The 26,455-nt window shown below is 40.5% G+C and overlaps 1 protein-coding gene across 4 annotated transcripts in view; it reads left to right on the forward strand.

Annotated features, from left to right (window-relative positions):
- Window positions 1-592: 592 nt before the first annotated feature.
- The window catches only part of Xpo4 (exportin 4), a 95,623-nt gene continuing 69,760 nt past the window's right edge, over window positions 593-26,455 (forward strand). For 2 of the 4 annotated variants that reach the window (XM_021639070.2, XM_060391117.1), the window contains exons 1-3: window positions 593-731; window positions 18,659-18,764; window positions 23,925-24,066. In XM_021639070.2, the coding sequence (XP_021494745.1) occupies window positions 663-731; window positions 18,659-18,764; window positions 23,925-24,066 (317 nt within the window). In that variant the 5' untranslated portion in view covers window positions 593-662. Of the gene's footprint in view, window positions 732-18,658; window positions 18,765-23,661; window positions 23,817-23,924; window positions 24,067-26,455 lie in introns of those variants that run through there. The other 2 variants (XM_060391116.1, XM_060391118.1) reach the window with 2 other exon arrangements.

Below are 26,455 nucleotides of genomic sequence, written 5' to 3' on the forward strand. Positions count from 1 at the left end.
ACACTTAGCATTGCTATTATGAACTCCTGAGGCATAAAGCTGGTGGCAGCTGAGCTTTCACTGGATTCGGGAAACCAAGCGGCTAAGGAGAGGGTTTCAGTCCAGGAAACCAAGCGTTCCATCCCTGGATGCTCCCTCCGCAGAGCAGTAGGAACCGCGAAGCGAGAGGCAGGAAACGCAGGAGTTCTGGGCTTGAGAGCGATGGGCGACCGCTTCCCAGGCTAAGACATGCAGTTTGGCGCTGGGGGGCTACGCGCGAGAGAAGCAGCAGCTGCACTGGCCGGGCACGGGCACCTGAAGCCCACGGGCGACGGGCTGCGCGGCTGGGACCCCGCACCGCGCGGCCCCTCGGGGCAGGCACTCGCGCATGCGCAGAGCCCAGAGCGGCGCGCGATGCCCGGCCACGGCTGACAGAGCCAACCGCCCGGCCTCGCCCGGTGCCGGCTGCCGCCGCCCTCACGCCAGCGCCGCGACCGGGCTCACGCTTGTCTCCTCCTCGCCGCTCAGGACTCCGCGGTCCCGTCAGGCCGCCGAGGGCTCGACGCCGACGGCGGCTGCGACGGCCCCGGAGGCGCGAGAGGCGCCGTGGTCGCGGCGGCGATTGGCCGGCCGCGGCGCCTGCTCCCATAATGCAGCGCATGGCGCGTCATTGAAGAGAGACCATGATGGCGGCGGCGCTGGGGCCCCCAGAAGTGATCGCTCAGCTGGAGAACGCGGCCAAAGTTCTGATGGTGAGGATGCTGGGGCCCGAGGACCGCGGGGTCAGTGGGACTCCGGCTGGCCCTCCCGCAGCAGGCCTGCTGTCCGCTGGGGTGGTGGCCGGGAAGGGCCTCGGGATGGACCCTGGAGTGGAGGTGGTGGTGGCGTGGCGCAGGATTCTCCATCCTACTTTCCTCCTGCCTTGGTCCCTCACTTTCTAGAGCTGTGCCCTTTACTGACCGCCTTGCTCCTCAGCCTGGCAACTGGGGTGTAGTGGTGTAAGATGGGAGTTTCCTGGGCCGCCTGCTTCGCTCTACACCGCGCTGGGCAGACTGGGTAGCAGAGCAGAGCATGGGGAGGGAGATTGGGGTGAACCTCGCAGGACTTGGGTCAGGGAACATTCTTGGGACTGCGTTCAGGACTCTGGGAAGTTGATTCTGTTAGACGAGGGATGGGATAGTCTGGGTACTCTTTGCAACCCTTGTTCCTTTCCTTGTGCATGGAGTTCCCTAGCTCTTTGCCTGACATGCAGGCAGTTCTAGGTAACCGCAGCCGGCGGCACGTGGACGGACCGGCAGGAGGGAGGGTAATCTTTAGGACCAAGGTCGTTGGGGCAAAACTTGGTTCAAGACTGATCTCCATGTGGGTTTCGAGTTTTGGAAAATTGGCTCTATGGTACTCCTTAACTGAAGTCTTACAACTACTACTAAATAGTTGGATGAGTTTGTTTGAGCAGGATGTCGGGATTATAAACAGTTCTACACAAGAGAGCAAAACGAAGTATAAACTTTGTTCAGTTACTCAGTAAACTGTGTGTCTTATGCTTGCTGACTCACCTTGACTTTTTTCTTTTTAAAATAATGACAACTGCGTTTGTAGACTTTTTTTTTTTTTTTTAACTCAGATGTCTATTTTATTTACTGACTTGACACGACTTACACTTTTATTGAATGCAACCAGATTTTGTTTTTACCCCGGAGTTTTTTTTTTTTTTACTTCAAGGTTAGTGTTAAGGATTGTGTTGGAGCATCGTGTTTAAGGAAATTTTAGCTTGGATCTGGAGAGATGGCTCAGTGCTTAAGAGCACATTCTGCTCTTTCAGAGAACCTAAGTGGATTCCCAGCACCTTTGTCAAATGGTTCAGCCACTTGTAACTCCAGTTCCATTACAATACATATTCTATAGTTTTTCCTTTTTATTTATTTACTTTTTCATAAATGACATATACTATGAATATTATCTGTGACTTAAAACAGTGTTAGCAATACCTTTGTGAACAGTAGCAACTCAAGCTATCCAGACGTGTGTGTGGATGTAGGGACAATTACAGGTTCCTTACACCTGTTTCTGCCACTCTTCAGAGATTACTGTTTCTTGAGTCTCCACATGGACCATCTCTAGTATTATAAAAACATACACACAGGCCTACTTACTGTGGTGGTTTATGCCTTTGATTCCAGCACTTAGGAGGCAGAAGCAGGAGGATCTCTTTTAGACTAGGCCTGTTCTGCATGAGAGTTCTAGGACAGCCAAGGCTACTTGGCTGTTAAAAAAAAAAACCAAAATAACCTAAAACCAAATTAAAACGAAACTAGTAAAAGAAAATATATCAGGAAGAATAAGTATAAAAATAATAATTTTAAACTTTAAGACAGGTTCTCTATATATTCCTGGATATTCTGGAACTCACTACACCTAAAACACACAGATCCACCTGCCTCTGTCTCCTAAGTAAGGGCTGGGATTAAAGGCCTGAACCACCCTGTCTAGAAAAAAACAAAACAAAAACCAAAATGTAGATCTTATAATATGTGATAATATATAGTGTTTGTTTGTTTTGTTGCTGGGGGAGGCACAGTTTGAAATGATCAGGCTGTCTTGGAACTCCCTATGTAGATCAGGCTGGCTACAGAGTCACAGAGATCTGCCTATGCCACCACACCCAGCCTGATTTTTTTTTTTTTTAAATGGAAAGATTTGAATGGATATGGAAAGATGTTCAAGATAAGTGGGGTAAAGGTACAGAAAAGAATTTATGACCTATTTTGGTTTCTTTAGAAAAATTAGCAGGGTGTGGTTGCTCATGCCTTTAATCTCAGTACTTTGGGTGTTGTAGACATGCTGGATGCTAGCCTGATCTACGAACAAGCAGTGGTTCTCCATCTTCCTTGTACTATGACACTTTAGTGCAGTTCCTCCTGTTGTGGTGACCCCCAAGCATAAAATTATTTTTGTTGCTACTTTATAATTTGCTACTCTTATAAATTGTAATGTAAATGTGTGATGTGTAGGATATCTGATATGTGGCCCCTGTTTGTGACCCAGATGTTGAGAACCACTGGCAGAGAGTTCTGGGACAGCCAGAGCTACACAGTGAGACCCTGTCTCAAGAAACCAAAAAGCCAAAAAAAGAAGAAGAAAAAAATCTGTGTATATTTGAGTCTACAAAGAACAGCAATGGAAGGTCTGAACTAAATAGTTCAGAATGATACTGTAATGTGATTGATGTGACAAGAGCCCTCAACTTCTGCTTTAATATGTAACTTGAAATTTTTATAATATAAAACATTATTTAAATCATAAATAATTTTTGAACTCAGGTCTCCTGTAAGAGCAGTGCATGCTCTTAACTGCTGTACCATCTCTCTTGTCCCCCAGAATTAAATTTTTTTAGTTGATCATTGTATGTATTTTGGGAGAACCAGGTGATGTTTAGATACATACATACATGTACATATACAGCATAATGTTCAAATAAAGGTCTTTTATCTTAAAGAAAATTAGAAGTGTGTCATAGATCATATTAAGGCTGGGTTTGTAGTTTTGCATTTGTAGGTCAGGTTATTTTGTTTCTATAGACTTGTGTAATTGCTGCTAGCTTATCATAATTTTGTCAACAAATACAGAAATGCCTTTCAAGAGAAAAAGTTAATAGAAGGGAGACAGGGATTTACTCTATTCACTTGTAATTGTGGGAAAAGTGAGGTCAGCTGTAAAATAATAATATTTCAGAGGAGAGCCTTTCAAAGTTTAGAATGTGTATAATCAGTCTTGGGTGACTGTTAAAATTCCAGATCCTATTGCCTTGCCTAGAGAAGTTCTGATTAAGGCAGTATTTCTTTTTATTTCCTGGTCTTGGATGGCCGAAAGCCTTAAGATCTGAAAGCTCAGCAGAGTTGTTGGCTCCTGCTGTACAGGCCAGCTATAAAGCTCTTCCTACCAACTGGCTTGGTGTTCTACCAGGGCTAGCTACATAATTTGCAGTGCAAATGAAAATGTTAAAAAGGGGATTGAAAGTGCTGCTGAAAGTTGTAAAATAGTTAAATGTTTTCTTGTAAAATAGGTGGCAGGAGATGGCTTAGTTGTTACGGTGCATACTGGGCGGGCATGAAGACCTGCATCCAGATCCCCGGTAGCCAGATGCGGTCAGACATGTCTACTCCCAGTACTGGGAGACACAGACAAGCAGATCCCTGGGACTTGCTGGCCAGCCATTTTCAAGAGTTGGTAGGCTCTGGGTTCAAAAAGAGACCTGTCTCAAACAGGACAAGGTGGAAAGCAGTAGAGGGAAGCACTTGACATCAACCTCTAGCCTCCACAAAACACGTGCACATGTGCCTACTTGATACACATGTACATACACATCCATGATAGGCATAATTGTGACTTATGAGCAAGACAGTTCACAAAACATGGTATTTTGGTGTCACAGGGTTTTTAAATTATTATGATTATTATTAAATTTATGTGTATGGTTGTTTTGCCTTAGGTATGTCTGCACCATGTGCATGCTTGGCTTCTGCTGAGGTCAGAAAAGGGTGTCAGATTCCCAGGAGTTCCCAGGCTCACATAGGGTTGTGAGCCACTATGGATATTTTGAATTGAACCTGGGTCCTCTGGAGGAGCAGCCAGTGCTCTTTACCACTGAGGCACCTTTCCACGCCTCATAATTTTTATATAATATAGTAGTAGTTGATGTGATATCTTGACTGGTCATGTTTTTCTGTAAGTCTATTAAGCTTATTGGTGCTTTTGTTTGTTTTGTTTTGAGATAGGGTCTCACTATGTAGCCTTGGTTGGCCTGGAACATATACCAAGCTGGCCTTGAACTCTAGAGATCTACCTGCCTTTGCCTCCCAAGTGTGTGCCATGTGCCAAGAATTTCAAAAAATTCTTTTTGTAAGTTGATTTTCAGACAGTAGAGTTGAAAGTGACATGAGTGGCCCTTGCCAATCATAAGAAAGACTGCAGTTTTTTTAATTTTAGAAAGATGTTTCTACTGATGCATCTATTACTGTAGCTGCTATATTTTAGTATTAGTCACATTAGAGTAGTTTTCTAGTTAATTATTTTGAAGTATATTTGGAGCTTAGGATTCTTGCAGATTTTTTCCTAAAGTTTTTAACTCTATACAAAGCAGTCTTACATAAATTTGAATTTAGTTTAGATGTAAATATATGTAGTATTTTTGTTTTTCTTCTGACAGTTGTTCTTGGTAGAAGTCATACAGTACATTCTTAGAGAGTCACTTCATGAGCTGTGTATAATTAAGAGTCCCTGAGTAAGCCAGGTGTGGTGATGCACACCTATAATCCAGCGCTCAGGAGGCAGAGGCAGGCAGATCTCTGTAAGTTTGAGGCCAGCCTGGGCTACAGAGTGAGTCCAGGACAGCCAAGGCTGTTACACAGGGAAACCCTGTCTCAAAAAACAAACAGAACAAAACAAAAAACCCTCTGATTATACATCCTTCTGTTTTATCTTTAATTACAAGAAAATAATTTTAAAGTTCTTCCTCAATAGAAATTAGTTCATGTAAAGTTTGTATTAAAATAGCATCTTAGGCTGGTAGGATAGCTATAAGTGGTAGAACTCTTGCCCAATGTGCATCAGACCCTGTGTTCAAAACTAATTTGAAGCTGGGGCAGCCCAGGGAGACCCAGTTCATTCTTGGCTGCAGGTGAGACACTGTCTCAAAGAAGCAAACCAAAAACACTGTTTACTAATTTGGATTAACAGACCAATGATACTGTAGGTTTCTCTAAAACACCTAACTTGGGAAAGTTTTTTCATCCTTGTAAAATGTTAATAGCAGGTAATCCTAGATGTGCTTTCTTCAAGAGGAAGGACACACTACAGTAATCACTTTGCTGATTTACTTGCTAGCCAGGGTCCTCAGCTTCTTCTGAGGTTGGGAGGAGGAAGGGGAGACCACTATCTGTGGCCTCTCCAAGTGTGTGTCCTTTCCCCAGGTCTAGGAGCTGGGCATGGGATGAAGGTGCACAGCTGCTACAGAGGGGCGCGGGAACAGAGGAAGACAGAACAAGTGCAGCCAAGTGGTGGTTGCCTGGTCTTTAATCCCAGCACTCGGAAGGCAGAGGCAAGCATTTGTGTGAGTTAGAAGCCAGCCTGATCTATAGAGTGAGTTCTAGGACCAGCCAGGACTACACAGAGAAACTATTAAAAAAAAAAAGATTTTCTGAGTTTTTAGTTACTTACTTTTTTGGTAGAAATTTAAAATTAGTGCTTGTAAACTGAAAATTTTCTTAAAGTGATTAATTCCCTTGCTTTGTTCTATAATTTATTTACCCAAGTTCACTCAGTGTGGGTGGCAGTTTCTGTCCTGGTACTTTAGTGGCCAGGCTCTGGTGATCGATTGGTAAGATGGTTTCCTAATGGAGGGTCCTGCACAGTCTGCATATGAAGTACCCTAGCATGTCACTACTGCCACTCAGGCCTAGGTCCTACTTCAGCTACTGGGGGGACCTTGGTGCCCCAGTTTATCCTCAAGTATGTACACATGTGGTTGGCCAGCATTCTGCCGTTACAATTCACATGCTAGTTTTATAGAAAACACAAGTTCCAAGATAAAATTATTAAGAATTTCAGGACAGTGACAATAGTGATGCCCATTTGAGAGTAGGGTCCTGTGTGACCATGTAGAAGCATTTGAGAGTAGGGTCCTGTGTGACCATGAAGCCAGCTTGTCTCTTGTGTTAGTGGGCTACCATCTGTCACCGTAGAGTCTTACTTGTCTGTTCAGTTGGCTTAAGATGGCCTTCTTTGGCCTCTGCCTGGTTGACGGTTTATTTCTCTGTTCCTGGAGTTGTGTTTTCTGATCTAGACTGAGTGCTTGTTGGTGGCCCCCTTTGCTCTGGTGACATTCCTTAAACGTGCAGTGATGCACTGTGGGACTGCTGCAGCTAGCAGAAAGTCCCTGGAGCTTAAGGGGTCCTGTGAGTTGCTAGCTCACTTTGGCCTGCAGCAGTGAGCTTGTGGAGGGCCACCGTCAGTCCTCTGCGGTGGGAGTATTTGAGCAGGGTGCTGTGGGGAGGCCGGGAGTGCTGTGGAAGTCTGGACACAGTCTCAGGTGTGAGCACATCTTTTTTCTTCCAAAGGACAGCAGCAGGCTTTGGATAAGGTACTGGCTTGCCAGGCTCCTTAGAGCATTTCTCTCACTGTGTTCTTCCTCCACAGTCATTTCACAGACAGTTCCTTCCCCTGAAGAAGGTTCTTCACTTTTCAGGGAAGCCTTTCTTTGTTGACCGGGAAGGTGAGACTCAACCTGTCCTATACTGACCTACATTTAGAACTTCCAAATGTGTTATATGATCAATACTGGCCTTCCTTGGTAGATTCTTAATATGTATTTAGTTTGGGGACCTTTGCTTTTCTTTGATAGCTTATACCCAGCTTCTGTCACAAGGCTTGTCATAGAGTAGTTGCTTTAGTATATGTTGAATGAAGAAAATGAATGATTAACTGCAGAAGAGAGTAGGCTGTTGTGACCCAAAGTATAGGCAGCTGTGGCCTATACTAAGTCCTTTTGCTATTATAATTACTTTGAGTTTGCCTTGGAAGTTGTGGAAAAATGTAAGACTGTTGAAGGTGGCCAAAAAAGGTGGTGAGATAGATTCTGAACAAGATTGGGATGAGGAACTTTTTTTTTTTTTCTTTTTGAGACAGGATTTCTCTGTGTAGCGTTGGCTCTCCTGGACTCACTTTGTAAACCTGGCTGGCCTCGATCCTCCAGCCTCAGTCTCCCTGAGTGCTGGGACTACAGGCGTGTGCCACTGAGCCTGGCTAGGGGTGGGGAATATGTTATTCTTAACTTTTTTAATGCCAAAATAACTGATGAAGGAGAAGTGACTTTATATATATTTGGGGAAGCTGAGGTCTACTTTCCCAAACAGGCTTAGACTTTTTCCTCAACGTTCATGTTAAAAATTAATAAGAACCTTATTATAATCTATAATATAGTCATGTTTAATTATGAAAGTATTTCACCTGTCAGATGGCATCATAGAAAAGTCACACAGTGTGTGTATTTGTGTGTGGTGTGTGTGTGTGTGTGTGTGTGTGTGTGTAAAATCACATGTAGGAAAGTTATTAAAGTCAGGAATTGAAAGGCGATATGATAAAGGGTCTGGAATATGTTTTTATTGTGAGAATGATGGTCTGTGATTATTAGGAAGTCAGGTAACCTTGGTGTCTGTTTTTCAACTAAAATAGGGAAATGAATGGTACTGGAAACATGGCTGAGTGGCGAAGAGGACCTAACTTCAGGTCCCAGCACCCATGTTAGGTGGCTTACAACCTCCTTTAACTCCAGCACTGGGGATCCTATGCCTCTGGCTTCCTAGTGCACCTGTACTCACGTGCACCCACACAGAGACCCCTTCCTAAACATAATTTCAATTAAAATAAATCTTGCAAAATTAAATAAAATTGTCAATGAATTTTTTAAAAAGGATGAAACAAAATTAGGGGTCAGCTCAGCAGGTAAAAGTTCTTGCCATCAAGCCTCATGACCTGAGTTTGTTTCCTGAGGCCTGTATGGTAGAAGGCGGGAACTGATTCCTGTAAGTTGGTATGCTGAGATGCACACATGCGCACCCACACACATAAGTGCAACATGTTAAAACAGGATGTCTTGGGGTTGTGTAAGATTAAGTAATTTATGTTAAAATTGCCTAATATAGTATCTGGCACATAGTACATACTTTATAAATAATAGCTAGCTTTTGTACTTTAATGTATCATATAGCCTCACATCCAAAGCGAATAAAATCAAGGCAGCCTTAGAGTACTAAATGCATATTTATTGACTTCATGTTCGTGTACTGTGACCTGCTGGAACTTGCTTTGCTCTCCAGTGTGGCCATGTGGGGCTGTTGACATTTGAAATGGTGCACATGGCAGTTTGCCACATCCTGTGTGGCTTGGGGTCCTAGAACTCTTGCTAGAGGAAGCAAGGGAATGAAGACAGACAGATGCGTGTGTAGTGAAGCTGCAGTCGGTGGAGGCTCTTTAATGCTCCCACTCTAGTGGGCCTCAGTGTGTATGTTAGGTGTAGCACAGGGAGAGGGGTTAGCTAGTCTGGGTAGGAGTCTCTGTAGGTAAGCAGTCTCAGTGTGTATGTTAGGTGTAGCACAGGGAGGGGGTTAGCTAGTCTGGGTAGGAGTCTCTGTAGGTAAGCAGTCTCAGGTGTATGTTAGGTGTAGCACAGGGAGGGGGGAGCTAGTCTGGGTAGGAGTCTCTGTAGGTGAGCAGTCTCCGGCTGCAGACACCTGGGAGGAGGGAGCTGCAGCTTCTTGTTTGGCACACATTGTTCTGAGCCATACTTGGACTCCCAAGAAAAGCTTTGCCATTTCTCTTTTGACTATCCTGTGTGGGGAATAGCTCTGTTAGTTTCCCAGGGGCTCATTAGTCTTGAAGTCCGCAGCAGGCTGTGCCCATGTCAAAACACAGAAAATTCACTCAGGACCTTCCTCACTTCGGGCTTCCTCTGTACCCTGCAGTAGTGGCTCTATGCTATACAGCACATGGCTAGAGTACCACTGTATCCTACACTGTACTCTCTTTACACCCATCTTCTGGTTTGTACATTATTGATCACTATTTGAAATATGCTGGCTCATTTCTCCCAGTTGTTGTCACTCCCACTGTCCAAATACACTAGTAATAGAGTCTAGACATCCATTTTTAAAAGGTCATGTCTTCCTATTCTGGTTCCTTTTCTTGATCTTGTATTATTAAAACATAACACTTTAAAAACATTGATAGTACACATATTGCTAAAGAGAAGATGGATATATCTGTTGCTTTGTGTTTGTAAATTTCATTTTTAGATTTATAAAACCAATTAGAATGATCTCACAGGCTGGATATGGTGTGTATATCTTTAATCTCAGCACTTGGGGAGCAGAGGGAAGTGGTTTGTGAGTTTGAAACCAGCATGGTATAAATAGTGAGCTCCAGGCCAGCCAGGGCTATATTCTAAGATCCTGTCTTAAAAAAAACAAAACAAAAACAAATGAACAGACAAAACACAATGATCATACAATATTTTTTTTAACAAAAATCCCTTTTAAAATATCTTTATTTTGAGGCAGTTCATCAACTTATATACGGTCTCAAAATAAAGTTGAAAACATGTTACCATATTTGTGTATCTACTGTTTTGAGGCAGGGTCTCACTACATAGCCTTGGCTGGCCTGAAGTATGAAGAGATACCCCTGCCTATGCCTCCCCAGTCCTTGGTTTAAGGGTGTATACTACCATGTCTGGCCATCCTCTTGTGTTTTGAGGCCTGGTTCCTTTTCAGGACCTGGGGATGATTAGGCTAGTCTGGCTGGCCAGTGAGCCCCAGAAATCTGCCTGTCTCTGCCTCTCCAGTGCAGGGTTGTAGGTGTGCCCCACTACATGAAGCATTGATGTAGTGCTGGAATCGGAACTCAGCACTGACTGTGTCATTTCTGCAGCTTCTTAGATATCATTGCAGCAACATAGGTTGCTCTGTATGCTTGACATTGAAGGAATTCTTGTATTAGGACGGACTGGATAACAGTGCTTACTTTGTTGAGAGAGATTTTAGTGTGTGTGTGCGCGCGTGTGGATGTATTCATGTGTGTGTGCCTATGGAGACCAGAAGAGGGCTTTGGATCCTCTGAGTTGCAGGCTCTTATTGGTACTGGGAAGAGAACTCTGGTCCTCTCCAAGAGCAGTATGCACTTGAGCCATTTCTATAGCCCCCATTCTTTAACTGGTTGTATGATGTGAGATGCATTTGTTGCTTGTGGCCCACTAATAGATCCACCATTTTTATGTGGTTTTAGCAAGAGAGTTTAGGTTTCAAGTTAACAGAAAAGCATGTAGACTCTCTAACATACCCTTGTACCCCTTTTCTACATAGCAAATCTTGATACATTTTGTTTAGTCTTCCAAAAAAGTATAACTCTTTGACACTGTTCCTTTGCCTGTTTCTTCTTCCACAAAGGTACATAGAGTTAAAGTTACTTTAGCTTATGTGGAGGTGAGCATCTAAAATCTCAGCCTTTAGGGGGTTGAGTGTTATGCTAACTTTTTTAAAAGAAGACACATTTCTGGTTACTCCAAATAGGTCACAAAAGACAGATCAAAGAAATTATTCCATCCACATGAACCTTAGTGAACCAATGGGATTAACTGGAGTTCCCTATAGAAGCATGGGTGAGACACTACAACAGGAGCATGGGAAACTTTTGGGTATTGACATAAATGAAGAAAAGTCTATCTTCCTCAGCAAGTGCTCTAGTGGCTTCCATATACTTGAGGACAGGCAAGACCTGGTGTGCCTGGTAAGTCTATGGTGAGCTCTCTGTTGGGGGGCGTCGTATATCCCATATGTGTGATCTGTGAGCTGCCTTATGGGCCTTCCAAGCCCTTTGTCCACAAGGGAATGATAGCTTTGTCTTGTGAAGGTCTTGTGCAGGTGCTTAATTATAGGTACCTCTGATTTCAAGAGGACAGCAGACACATCCTACCTAGAGCAGTGTGCAAAACACTGAGGCAGGGGAGCTGAATCTCAGTCTAAAAATGCCTCAGTGTCTGAGTGCTGGATCAGGGTGTATACTACTAATCCTGATTTTGAGTGTGTTTGTGTTTATTGCTTATTTTTACTTTCTGCTCTAAATTGTTTAGCATATTGGCCATTTTTCTATTGTATTTTGATTTGCTTGGATTGGATTTGACAGTGTAGAACACAAACCCCACAAAGAACAGCGTCTTCAAAAAGATAGCTTTGGGCCAGCAAGAAGACTCAGTGGGTAAAGCTGCTTGCCACCAAGCCTCATGTCCTGAGTTTGATCCCTGGAATCCACTTTGTGGGAGGAGAGAGCTGAAGACAGCTTTATTTTTGTTTCACATAAAGTATGGAGTTAGCATTGATCTGGGATGCCCTCAGGTGCTCCAGATTCTTTCCTCTCTGTCTTCTTACTCTCAGGGCAGGTGTGTGTGGGGTGTAAGCAAGGAGAAGATCATTAGGAAATATAATTTTAGCAGGGTGCGTCGCCCTGTAACTAAAGTTGGGGTTGTCTTACTGGAGAAGAATAGGCTCAGATAATGAGGACATGAGTCATCTTGTTAATTTTTTACAAACTTATTAATTTCTTATTCATTTAATTAGTGCATAGGCATACTTTTACTAGGGTGTGCTTGTAGGGGTCAGAGGACAACTTGGTGACATTGCTTTTCTCTATCCTGTGGGTCATGAGGAATCAAACTCAGGTTGTCAGGCTTAGTGGCAAGCACCTTTACCCATTGGGCTATCTCACTGACCCTTTTACAAAATAATTTAAAATAATTGCAAAGCATTAGTTTCTGTTAGGTGTGTTTTACTCCTTTCTGGGAGTTTTCAATTTTTGCTTAGTGACCCTATGTAAATTATGATGCAGTCTCTTATCTTCTAAAGATTGACTGGTCTTTCATTTTATTTGTGGTGACTTTAATGTTAGAAGACGAATTGTAATATAATTGAGTTTATTAATTTTAAAAAGGATTTGTACTTGTTATTTATAGTTTAAGAAGTCTTTTCACTACTCTGATATACATGTATTTTCTTCCTAACATTTTATTAAAATTTTGTGTTTCATTTTTAGATCTTAAATTATCCTATATATAAAGTGAATTTATTACTTTGTACAATATGTGTAAAGATTTGGTTTTATGTCTTTCTTTAACATATCCAGTTGTCACTGCACTGCCAGCTTGGCCAGTCTAACCTGCCCTCATCAATGTGTCTTACTTAGGTCTAACTTGGATTCTTTAACTTAGGTCTGTTACTTGGATTCTTTCTGTTGTAGTGTTTTTCTTCAGAGGCTAGGTGCGTGTGCATGTGCTGCAGAGATGGGATTAGAAGCCAGGCTTCTCTGATTGTATATTTAGAGACTGTCATCAGAGTGAGGCATAAGGCTGTGTAAAGGGTTCTGAGACAGTGTAGAACTGTCTGCAATCAGGAAAAAATTAAGACGGAAGAGGAAAGATACATAAAGAAATATATAAAGCTGTGTGGAAAAAAGGAGGGCGTGAGTTAAGACAAAGTTGTGAGGAATATTTGCAACAAGTTGGAGAAGATGGTAGAAGATGAAGGGAGTCTTAGCAAATGCAGAAATAGAGTTCAGCATCCTGGAAGGCTTTTAGGTATGGTTCTCATGTATTTACCAAGCTTGGTTCTTGATATACAGTAAAGTTTTATTTTATTTTTATTTTTATTTTTCCTTTGAAAGTAAAAAGATTATTTCTGGGAGAAAGTCTGTCTGAGAGGAAGACATAGTTGGAAGGATAACTTTGGAAAATGTACTGGAGGAGCTTGAGGGATTAATCAGGGCCACGACTCTCACTTGTTAGCAGAAAAAGACAGTAGCTGAAATCTGTAGAACTTTTTGTAGAGCACTATGAAACAGGATAAGCAGGCTTTCTTATTATTTATTTAATTATTTGGGTTTTGCTGTTGTTGTTTTTTGAGAGAGGGGCTCAACTATTAGGCTGGCCTTGAACGCATAGAGATCTGCCTGCCTCTGCTCCTAGTGCTAGGAGACAAGGTCTTCCCTATGTAGTCTAGGCTGGCCTGCAACTCATAGGGAGCCATCTGCCTCTGATTCCTGGGTGCTGGGATAATAGAATAAATGTGTCAAAATCAAATCATCTCATAGGACTAGTTGTAAAATTAGATAACAACAATTCTAAGAGCCAAAGGTTCAAGGAGATATAAAGGGAACACTGAAAGTTGAATAAATTCTTATTAAATCTTCACTGATTGAGTCAAAGGCTACTAATTTGTGTGTTTGGATGGCACATGTAATTAGAACATGAAGTCACCTTCATGTTCTAAGAAAGTGTTAATTTCATGTTTATGCTATGACTGGGCATTGGTGGCACACAGATTTAATCCCAGTACTTGGGAGGCAGAAGTAGGTGGATATCTGAGTTCAAGACCAGCCTGGTATACATAATGAGTTCCAGGACAGTCAGGCCTACGCAGAGAAACCCTGTCTCAAAAAATTGAAAAAAAAAATTTTTTTTTAATGGTATAACTTCAAACCATGTTTTCTCTTATCTTCGTAGTATATTTTTCTGTCTACAAATAGTATCTGATTATTCAGTCTTTTTTATGACCTGTGCATAATAATATATATAATAAGCTAAGAATATTAGTTAGCATTTTCTGCTGGGCATCTGAGAGGCAGTACTTCTCAGTGTTTATCTCTAGGGTAAGGTTTTTTGTTTGCTTGTTTGTTCTTTTAGACAAGGTTTCTTTGTACAGCTTTGGCTGTCCTGGAGCTCTAGAGTTCAAAGATCTGCCTGCCTCTGCCTCTGAATGCTGGGACCAAAGGTGCACGCCACCAATATCCTGCCCTGGGATAAATTTTAATGTCGTGTGAACTTGAGATCAAATTCTGGTTATGATTCTTACTGACTTGACAATCTCAGGATCTAACAATTTCCAAATCTTAGTTTCTCCATTTAAAAGAAGGAAAATGATTTGTACAACAATGTTCCTGGAATTAAGAGCTAATATGTGAAAAGAATTTATCATTTTGCCTGACTTTTTATAGTGATTGTAAGTTGTGACTATTACAGTTTAGAACATACTCAGCTGCTCTCTAGGGAAAGAGCAGAAGTCTGTAGACTGGGGATTGGAGCTGGTGTTTGTTCTGAAGAAAGGCTTAGCAGCATGGGAGTAGCAGCAGTTAGAATTGGCATGGTGCTAAGTATATTCCATGTCAAACACATTTGGATAGAAGCCATTCCAAGACTTTGACTCCCTATACATATTCAGTATACTAAAGCAGTGGCCATGTCGTTTAACCCCTGCATTAATAAATCTCCAGAATTCCAGTTTTGGGTTCTTCTGCCTTTGAGTCACTGTAGGTGTGTTTACCAGACTTTGTAAACGGATGATTGCTTGTCTGTGCTGGTGGGATGGTGAAGTTGAGACAGAAGTAGGAATCTTGTATTTGGGTTTGTGAGCTCTGGGTCTTGTGCTAGCCTATATTTATAGGCACATATTCAGTTTTCTCCCACCCTGGCCTTTGTTTTCCTCAAGATTGAGATTGAGCTCCTGCCTAGCGCTGCTCTATGCTGCCACCTCCCATTGCTGATAGCAAATGTGAAGTGGGAGCTTTTGCTGCTATTATCAATGAGAAAAACTAAACCAAAACAGCTGCCAAAAGGCCTCCTTGACCATTCTTTAGTGAGTTTTACAGGCCGTTTAAAGCATCCTTGTGTCTGAATTGGGTCTTGAAGAAGACTTGAGGGACGTCTGCTTTTCTTTGAGCCATCTAATGTTTTGTTCAGTGAGAACTTGTTGTCATACTGCCTGGATTAATCCTAGTTCAACTTGGTATTCTAGTGTGGCCATGGGCACACTACTGACATTTTCTGTAGCTTAGTTTCCTTGTGAAGCACAGGGGCCACTGTGCATTAGTTTCTTCATGTGTAAGAGGTACATTTTAGGACACTCAGTGGATGCCTAGAATCTGTAGTTTCTATTGGTTTCTCTTGTATAGTTCCCCCTACATATTCCTACCTATGAAAAAGTATGATTTATAAATTAGGTTCAGAAATAAGCAGTAATAATAGATAGAGTAGTTGTGGTAGTATGGTGTCTTAAAATTGCCAGCATCATTACATTACTTTTGTGTTTTGGACTCATTGTTATGGAAAATAAGTTTTGCTTGGACATAAACACGGCGTACTGTGACAGTTGGCCTGATTATCACTATGGCTGCTAAGAAACTAATGTGTAGGTAGTACATGTGCTGGTCAAAGAAATGATTTTGTTTCTCTGTCTGGATGGAAGGGTCTGGCACCAGAGTTAATCATAACATTACTTAGAATAGCACATATTTCAGAATTTATGGGTTGTTTATTTCTGGAAGTTTTATCCTCTCTCCCCCTCCCCCCCCAGATTACAACTCACTTGTACATATGTGAAATGTGAAGACCTACAGGAAGTACTGTAGAGTACTGAGGTGGGGTGGACCGTTGCATCTTCCTAAACGTTGTCAGAAAGAGTGAGATTATAGATCCTTTCTTTCACCATCTGTTTCTTCTAATAATGCTTGCAATGCTAAGCATCTCTCAATGTTAGGTACCTTTATTAAGTGCCGCTTTCTTTTCTATGTGGTAGTTTCAAGGGACTCACAGGTGAGTAAAATTAAGTCCCTGGTGCCAGAGAGCCAGCAAGGCAAAGGCAAGAAGCAAACAGAGCCTTTATGGAGAGTTGGATTCCTAATACAGAGAGAGGAAGATTGTGTTCAGTGAGGGAAGGATGACAAAGGGCTGAAGAAGGTTTTTGAAGGCTAAGTTGGGATTTCTGAAGGGAAAGAACTTAGGCAAGTATGGAAGGGTACTATGTAGGTCAGTACTACTGGGGGAACTTTGAGGAGAAAATATATGTATTTTATCATACATGCACACTTTGAATAGAAGCTGTTCAAACAAAAACTTGGTGTGAACACACACACACACACACACACACAGTCATGCTTTTACTTGTTCTTTGGGACCTGGCCAATTTTTAAGTTTCCTCATCTCCCACTCTCTCTCCCTGAGTGTCTTCGCTTGCTCTGTGCCTTATTATCTTGAGATGCTGAACATGAAGCTCACTGGCTCAGTGGGGCTGGCTGATCAGGGAGCATCCGGGATCTGTCTCCCACCCCTCTTTTGATTCTCATACTGAAGTGACAGGCATGCATAGTCATGCCCAATTTTTACATGGATGCTGGGGATTTGAACTCAGGTCCTCATGCATGCATATAGTGCTGTTACCCATGGAGCCATCTCTGCATAATTTTTGTGATTTTCTTAATAAGATAACTTGCTATTTGGAAGTCATTGCCGAATAATTTTTAAGCACTTTTACAGTTGTTGAGACTGCATATCCTTTTATTACCCAGGCTGCTTTTGAACTCTTGCAGTCAAGTAATCTTTCTGACTCAGCCTCTCAAGTACTTGGGACTATAAGCACACAGAACATTTTTTTTTTTTTTTTAAAGAAAGAATTCACAGTTTTGGATTTAGGAATCTAAAGTAAATCCTGCCAGATGTGTTGACATGGTGATTTTGTGTGTATAATATCTAAATAGGTGGTTAAATACTAACCTTTAAGTTATGTGCTATCTATCATACCTTTGCTTTTTATAACGTATATTTGAAGAGCAGAGTATTCTTGCACCATTAGCTGGAGAAGGAGTTTTTATTTATAGAGTAACCAGCATAAGGATAATGAGAGGAAAAATGATCCAGACACTGCCCTGGTAACTCAGTGTTGATTTATGCACGGCTGTATGAGTGGGCAGTGTTTACTAATATGTAGTGTTAATGATGGAAACCTTGAGAAACACAACTAATTTTGTTCTCCTGATGAGAATAAAGAGTTTTCAGACAAAAGGACAAAAACTTTTACTGTAGCTAGTTGCTCCCAGCATTTTGTTACTAAAACCTTATTGAAAATATTAAGGAATTCAACTCAGTTCTGTAATACAAATACCGTTTTTCTCTGGAGACCTGTAGAGGGTGCTGTGCACTTAGGAATAATGTGCACTAGCTTTAACCAGCTGCAGGAATCCACAGAGCAGTCAGTGTTCAGAGAGACTCGCATTACAGGTTACTCTGCTCAGCTGAAAGATTTGTTTTCATCTTTAAGATTCTTTGCTATAGTTAAATTTATGAGCTCTTCCCTTCTTTCTCTTTCTCCCCCTCTCCCCGCCTTTTTTTTTTTTTTTTTTTGAGATAGCGTTTCACTATTTAATATGTGTCCTTGGCTGGCCTGGAACTTGCTCTATAGACCAGGCTGGCCTGAAACTCAGATCTACCTGCCTTTGCCTCATTTCAAGGAATGCACCACCTTACCATCGTGATTGCCTTTCATTATATCGATTGGAATATGTGGTCCGGGTAGACTGTAGAACAATGAACCATTCCCAGTCTCTTCTCTTATCTCAGGTCTTATTTCAAAAGAATTAAACCATGTAATGGGAATATATTTTATCCAAATCTTTCTCAGTAGAGAAATAGCTTTGGAAGACGTGTTATTGCACCAAAAGGGAATTTTAAAGTCTGATTGAATTTGTTATTCAGAGAATGTGTACAATGTTCCATGAATTCCCAACTTTTAGCATTTACAGGTTTTTGGTAACTTAGATTCAATTTCTGCAGTTCTAAACGGTTTTGGCGTTTTAAGTTTTGAAACAAAGGATGATATTTTTTTGTTGTTGTTGCTTTTGCTTTTTTGCGTTTTTGTTTTTTGAAATGGTTTCTCTGTGTAGCCTTGCTTGTCCTGGACTCAATTTGTAGACCAGGCTGCCCTTGAACTCAGCCGCCTGCCTCTGCCTCTGCCTCCCTGAGTGTTGGGATTTGTGCTACCACGCCTAGTTACCTATTAAAAAAAAAATGGTCTAGCTAAATATCTTTTCTTCAAATTGTAGGCAGCTTTAAACAGTTCTGAGGCGAAGCTTGTTTCTTTGCAAAACTGTATTTTTATATTTATTTTGAAGTTCTGTACTGTAGTTCCTTAAAAACTTACGTTTTTCCCTTCTCCTCTGCCCCCTAAGTGAAAAGGTTTTCTCCGCAGTGGGTGAAAGGATTGCTGTCTACCAGCCTTCTCATTGGGTTGCTGTTTTTGTTTTTACTCTAAAGGCACCACCTTCCATGGTCAGTAATGAACAACGCCAGCATGCAGAGCATATATTCCTATCATTTAGGAAATCCAAATCACCATTTGCAGTTTGCAGGCATATTTTGGGTAAGTTTTCACTTTTAAAATATTTTTGCATAATCAGAGCTGTTTTTTCCTATCTTGAATGTTAGTTGTTATAAATCCCTTTTAATACAAGCTGGTTTGTGCAGTTAATAATTTTCACTAAAAATTTTCCTATTGTAATTGATGTATTTAAAGTGTTTTGTGAGACCAGAAAGGAAGGTTAGGGAGACAGATCTATTTTTTTTTTTTTCAAATGGCATGCCATTATTACAGGAATTGCAATTAAGTTTTCTAATGTGAGTTTGAAAAATAAAGGTTGTTTAGGGGAAGTTCTGTATTTTCTCTTTTTTAGTTTTTTTTTTTTTTCAGTTTTTCTTTTTAAAAACTGGTGTATACTCAGCTTCCTTAGCCAAATTAGTCACTTCTGGGAAGGTTATCAATATAAATAAATAAGGCAGCGATTTGTACTTTGTTTCGATTATTTTATGAGTTCTTATGTCTAACATATACAGAAATGGTCTCTTACAAACCCAGGAATGAAAGTTCTCTTGTCCAAGATGGCCTTTTTAAAGAGTTGTATATGATGTTGCCATTCGCCTCTTCTCTGCTTTTTGATGATAGAAAGGGAGATTTTTGGGGTTTTGTTTGTTTTTGTTTTTCAAGGCAGGGTTTCTCTGTGTAGCTCTGGCTGTATTGGAACTCGCTCTGTAGACCAGGCTGGCCTTGAAGTCACAGAGCTCCACCTGCCCTGCCTCCTGAGAACTGAGATCAAGGTGTGCGCCACCCCTGTCCAGCATTGCTTTTATTTTATGACCTGGTTATAGTTGGCCTTTTTGCTTAGTTGGTGGTATCTTTTAATGTCTGCATTTAAAGTTCAGAAACTTTTTGAGTTGGTTTATGACTACAAAATTGATGACTTGGTAGGAACTAAGGCCTGTTTATCCCTGTGGTTTGGTGGGTTACCTGTTACCAGTGCTCTGGCCCCCATACAGAAAGAAACAGGGATGGTCATCTCTTCTAAAATGTTTACATACTAGGCTTATAAACTGAGGGTCTTAAGTTGCAGTGGAAAGGGTTCTGCTAAACTATGAGGTCTGGCTGCCAGTGGTCCCTCTGCTCATCGTCAACTTGAAGAGGCCAACCTCTGGGCCTCTGTCATCTGTGAAATGAGAACGACACCATTTGCCTTCATGTGAATAGGCATGGCTATCTTAATGTCTTGGGAAGTGCCTACGTTGACATGTATGAAAAAGCATTTTGTGGACAATAAAGTAAACGTAACCACATTACTTTTGCTTGTTTATTTATTTTCTAAGAAGACAGTCTAAAATATGTGGCTGTTTTGGCTGTCAGGAGCTAGCAGCAGTAGGAAGATAGCTGTGTTACTCAGATCTTACCTTTAGAACAGAAGTTGTAATAACTGCCTCTAATGCAAAACAAAGCCATTTTAATGGACTTATCCATGGTCGAGTTTTATTCTTGAATGGATTGTTTCTGTTATTAAGACATTTTGTTCTTTTGCTCATGTAGTGTATTTTAATTAATGCTAAATAAAAGGAAGAACTGGAACATCAACTTGAAGACTTTAAAAGGGCTAATACCTCATCCTTAACCTGGAATTATCGAAAATAACAGATGCGAGAGACCATTGTGTTAAGCTATTAACATAAATAATTGGAGTTTGAGTTTAATGGCAGATAACTTACCTGCCTTGTCTAGGGTTCCCCCAGCTTTTCATCTGCCTTTTTGTTGAATGCAGCTGTCATTGTCGATTATGTTATAAGCATTTTATTTGCTTATAGCACTCTGGTTTCTGAGCGTGTGTATTTATGATATATGGTGGCTTTCATAAGAGCTGAGCTTGTCTGGACACACTGTAATGAGCAGTATTGCTAATTCTAGTTGTGCTTTCAAAGTCAGCTTGGATCTCACCTGTTAACTACTTGAAAGATGGAGTACACAGCAACATGCACTATCATTAATGTACTGTGGAGCCCTGGGTTACATTAACGTTTGCATCTAAACTTGACCAAAAATCTTTTTAACCCCTTACTCAGTTGCCACCGGCACAGAAGGGCAAATTCCTCTAAGAAGACTTCTCATACAAGTGGCAGTCAATCACAACTCAGAATTTTCACATTCTTATTTAGGGATTATGTGTCATTTTGTAGAATGTCTGGGAAATATGTTCCGATAAAGGGAGAGTTTTCTCTTTGATGCTTCCCACTACTGTCCTCTTAAAACTCTTCCTCTCTTACTTCTGGCTTCAGTTTTATGTGTTTCTTATTTTACCTCATTTCTTTTTCTTATTCCTGTTTTTTAGTTTTTGCTTTCTTGTATGTGTGTGGGCGTGTGCACCTGTGTTGTGTTGTACACGTGTGTGCCTACTGCATGCTTGTGTGTTTCGTTACTGGAGCACTTTTAGGTTATTTCACTTAAGAAATCTTTGGCACTTACAGGATCTTTCTAGTTTTTAGGGTTAAATGTTTCTTTTAAAAACAAACAAGGCTAAGTTTAATTCTTACTTAAAGAATTAACAAAGAAATGAGAGGGATTGTCTTATTACTTCTCAAGTTGTAGCACTACTTTGCCTCCTCAGAAAGAAATGGATTCTACTCACTTATCTTGGCAGCCAGCACAAAATGAAACACACCAGCATATTCAGTTGGGCTAGTTGACTTCTATATTTGGAAAATTGTCATTGGTAATGCTGCCAATGTTATCTTCCTCAGCTGAGACTTTGCTGCTGGTCAGTAAATGCAGGTGTCACCATGCGAGCAGAGCTGGCATTTCAGATCTCATAGCCCTGTTGTTTGAACAGAAACTCTTGAGGTCAGACTACAGTGCTGATCATCTAGAGTAGGCTTGCTTTTGTTTTTAGAACATTTTTTAAAATTAGTTTCCCTTTATTTTTAATTTTACTTCCGTTTTTCTCCAAAGGGTACAATCACATTTCAGACAATTTTTATCATAGAATAAAAATGATGTATGGCTCCATAATTATTAAAGTTATTATGGTAGCAAAGTAGCCTCCAGTAGTTTATCATAGCACTGTGGTAGCCAGCCACAGCTCTTCCTGAAGGAATGTAAGAAATTCTAGCTGAGGTGTGAGTTCAGCAGGAAGACCTCACAGTGCTGGCATCTTCGTGCAGAGTGAGACGAGGCTTGTGTGTCTGCAGGAGTTCTGCTAGTGAGTAGTGGCCAGTGTGCAGAGCCTTTCCCAGCTCCTCTCACAGTTCTGCTGTGTGTTTATCAGAGGATGTGATACTCAGTTAGGAAGAACGCTACTTTTTCAATTAGGAATTTAGCTTTCTCTCCAGAAACAGCTCTATCCTTAGAGACAGCTTCTTCTGTAAGTTAGAGATTCTCATTTCCTGCTAGGTAGGTGGTGAAGAAAATTTCTTGGAATCTTTCCAAGAATGTTTCTTGGAATCTTTCAAAGGTTATTCTTGTGTAGGACAGAAAAGGGCTAGGATAGAAGTACAGATAGTTTAAGGTAAGTGTGTCTCAGCTGATAGAAGGTGCCTTCTTGGTCTTGCCTTTGGTGTATGCTTAGCAAGGACTAACGTTACTTAGGGAGCCATGTGACCTCACATTTCCTCTTTCTGTTGCCAGCTAGCATCCTCTAGCTGTTCTTCAGCTAGAGGATGGAACAGCTGAATAAGATGATCTTTGCTGTTTCTAACATTCTGTGAGGCCTTCATATTTGCCTTCTTGTTAAAATCTGTAGTTAAGGATTTCACTTAGATGGAAGTGAAAGACAACACCTCAAAAAATATACAGTGAAATTATTTAACTCACCTTTCTCATACACAGCCATATTTCTTCCTAAAGGAGTTAGATATAACCTGTTTCTGGCTAAAAATTGTTGGAATCTTTGATCAAATCTACCACTCCATCCTCACTTCTGAAAAGTTAAACTTTTTTTTTAATAATGTCACATTTTCAAAAGCTATTTGCTTTTAAAATTAGTCATTTATTATATTTTAAAGTTCCTAAATTTTTTTTACTTCTAATCATCTCAATCAGTTTATGTTAAGGTAGTAAGGACTAATCAAACCTTAGAAACAAAAAAGGCCCAGATTGGTTCTTTCTACTTTTGGTGTATCCAGACCACCTGTCTACAATGACATGTTCTTACACAGGCACACCTTCCTCCAGTATTTTCACAGGTAATGTGTTACGAACATTGGTAACATTTTTAATGACCTGAGCTTGAGTTAGAAACCAGTGCCTGACAATACTTCTTGCTCTTCTGAGTTCTTGAAGGCACCATTCTTGTGGCTTTCAGATACTCATATTCAGGGATTTTGGCATATAATCTAAAGTCTAATCAGACTTTTTAAGAGTTTCACGTGGTTATTTTTTAGACCTTACGAGAATTTCTGCTTTTTCTTGACTTTATTTTGACTGTTTCTCCCTTTTGATAATGCTGTTTAAAAACTGTAGCAGTATTTACTAACAGAAAAAAATAGAAAATTAATATAAAATATTTCTTCAGCATGTTAATTTTCTATTTCCCCCCGATTCAGGTTTTAGTTCAGATGCTATACTTGCTAGGTAGGGCTGGGTCTTTCTAAGTGTAGCCTTGGGATTTTACTCAGTTTGATCAGTACCGCAATCAGAAAATTAACAAGAACTTCTCACCTTGTGTAAATGTGGCTCATGGTATTTGACCATCTTGAGACAAAACTTGGATGTGGTTGTTTATTTCTGAACTTGCTATTGAGGTGGGTCATCCTGCTGAAGGCTTTCTTACTGAAAAGCTACAATATTTTAGCAGCATGGCTCATCACAAATAGTAATGTTCTAAGACTGGCTTAATAAGATACTTTTCCAATAAAAAGGTCCGCTTTTGCACAGAGTGAGAATCTCTTAGTACACTTTCTGATTGCTTCATATTTTTATTTTTACTTTTTAAAGCTGTGTTATTTTTTAGTTCTTCATGCTTTGGAAGTAACAGTTGAAGAGAGGTGAGGAAAGTTTGTGAAAATTGTGATCGGTGATTAGCTGCCACCTGCCTGAGGTGTCTTCTGAGAGGAACTAACCTCTTTGTGGTGCTAGAGCAAGGTCACTGGATTAAAAACAGAACAGGTAACCATCTTGTTCCTTGTCTGAAAAGTTCTGTCTTAAAATTAATAAATGCAGAGTAGACACGGTAACCGGAAGCACTGCTTAAAGAGGCTTTAATTTCCTCCCCAGAAACCAGTAAAGTGGACTATGTCCTTTTCCAAGCTGCCACAGCCATAATGGAAGCCGTTGTCCGGGAGTGGGTTCTCTTGGAGAAAGGCAGCATCGAGTCGCTGCGAACATTCCTCCTAACCTATGTCTTGCAGAGGCCTAAGTAAGTACGTGGGTGGCACCGCCAAAATACCTGTGCTCAGCCCTTGTATCTGTCCTTCCAGAGCCCTACTTCAGTGGAAACGTCTCTAGGCAAGCTCTGCTGGGCTCCTCGTGTGAGCATTCATGCACGTGATTGTAGCTTGTTTTCATGCTTGTTGAAAATCACCTTTTACTTAAGTTTCTGATACTAAAAAAAAAAAATTAAAGATACTGTTCTTGTTGAATTTTGAAGAATTTGATTGAGAATAAAAGCTGACTTTTGACTGTCAAAACTTATATTTGCTTGTTCTTCGATGCTTGGTAGGATATTTTATTGCTCTAGTATGTTTGGGAAGTTTAACATGGGCTGAGTATTATAAGATGTAGCTGCATATCTACAGAGAGGAAGAGGAAGAAATTAAGCCACCAGCCAGCCACGTGCTACATATATATGTACATAGAAATACTTTAGAAGAAACAGCACTAAATTCTTTGTTTATGTAGAAAAAGATCAGATTTCAGAAGTGAGGTAAAGTGAATTTTCTTTAGTGTTTAAACATTTTTACAAGAGTATAAAATGGCTCTTGTGGAATTGACACATTTTTGCTATATTTTACTAAAAATGCTGGGTTTTTTGATCTTTGCACTGACAAAATAATTTGAAATACATTTTGATAATGTATTCTTGTAGTTAAAAGTAGTAGAACTAAACATGAAGGTCCATGTTCATCTAAGTGATATTTTTAAAAAGATTAGGGCTAGCTATGTAGTGCATGATTTTTCTCTTTTTTTTTGCTTTTTTCTTTCTTCCTTCCTTTTTTTTTTTTTTTTTTTTTTTGCGAGGAGTGTTATATCATACTTAATTCCAGCCCTTGGAAAGCTGAGGCAGAAGATTTGCTAAGACAGGTTTCAAGTTAAACTGGCCTGCAGTATAAGACTGTTTCTAAAAACTGGAAGGAAAAAAAGAAAAAAGAAAAGAAATATGCCACTAGTAGCTTTAGTATTTAGGCCCCTATGTCTGAAGAGCACTCATTGTGGCAACCCCTCACTGCCACCCATGTCTGGTTATTGGTATAAAGCCTCTATTTTTCTGGGATTTTGTTCTGTTTTTACTTTCATAGAAGTGATTTGATGACACTTTTTATGTGTTTGAGTCAACTGTCATAACATAGTGGTTTTCCTAAGCAATGAAGGTCACAACAGAACTTCAGGCCTCCTTGACGGCCTTTTCCTACTCCATTACAGGAAGCCCAGAACTCTGCAGAGTAGTATGGTATTGTATAATGTATAATATAATATGTATGTAATCAAGATATTCTTGATGTTTGCATTTGTGCTTTCGTATGCTATCCAAATCAGTTCCATTCTTCAATCATTTTCATTATTTTAGAAGCCATCTTAGAGTTGATTACAAAAGGCTTTAGGTTGAAATAGTTAACTTTTTCTTGACTGTGTGTGTTTGAGTTAGTGCTGACTGTATGGTTTTAGGTGGTGGAACCCAAGATCTTATGAATGCCAGTTAAACACTGCCTTCTCTTTGTACTTTTTTGAAATTTTTTTTCTTTTTTTTTTTTTTGAGACAAGGTTTCTTTGTGTAGCCTTGGCTGTCATGGAGTTGGTTTGTAGATCAGGCTGGCCTCGAACTCACAGAGATCTGCCTGCCTCTGCTTCCCTGAGTGCTGGGATTACAGGCGTGAACCACCACGCCCAGCTTTGATTCTTAAAACTTTGAGCAAAGATGACACAGTCAACACCCACTCTTTCTGTGGAAGCTCAGTTAACATTTTGTCACATTTGAGCAGATTGCACGCCCACTTGCAGTGCTTTCACATTTAAGCACTTGAGTATGTCTCACACTTCCATATTCTAGACCTAATTGTCATCCTTATGTTATTACTTAACATGATTCTGATTGTATATTCCAAGTTCCTCAGTTACTTTACTAATGTCAGGTATATTTTCTTACTAATATGCAGTTGGTCTCTGGCTCTGTTAATGTTTGCTTTCTATATTTAGGAAAAATATATTGTCTGTCTTTTCAGTTCAGGATTTAATTACATGTTAGATGTTATGTTCTGTTATCAGCCTTTTTTTAAGTTATTTTATATGTGTGAGTACTTTAATTTTTTAAGATTTATTTATTTTACTTTATATATATATATGAGTTTTTTGCTTGCATGTATATTTATGCACCACATGTGTGCCTTTGGGGGTCAGAAGAAGGCATCACATCCACCGGAACTGGAGTTATAGATGGTTGTGAGCTACCATGTGTGTGCCGAGAACTGGACTCATGTTCTCTAGAAGAGCAGGAAGTGCTCTTGACTACTGAGCCAGTCTCCAGCTGCTGTGTATGAGTATTTTGCGTCTATGTATGTGTGTGCACATTCTGCATGCCTGGCACCCAAAGA

Source organism: Meriones unguiculatus, chromosome 9, assembly GCF_030254825.1.
Source record: "Meriones unguiculatus strain TT.TT164.6M chromosome 9, Bangor_MerUng_6.1, whole genome shotgun sequence".
Classification (NCBI taxonomy): domain Eukaryota; kingdom Metazoa; phylum Chordata; class Mammalia; order Rodentia; family Muridae; genus Meriones; species Meriones unguiculatus.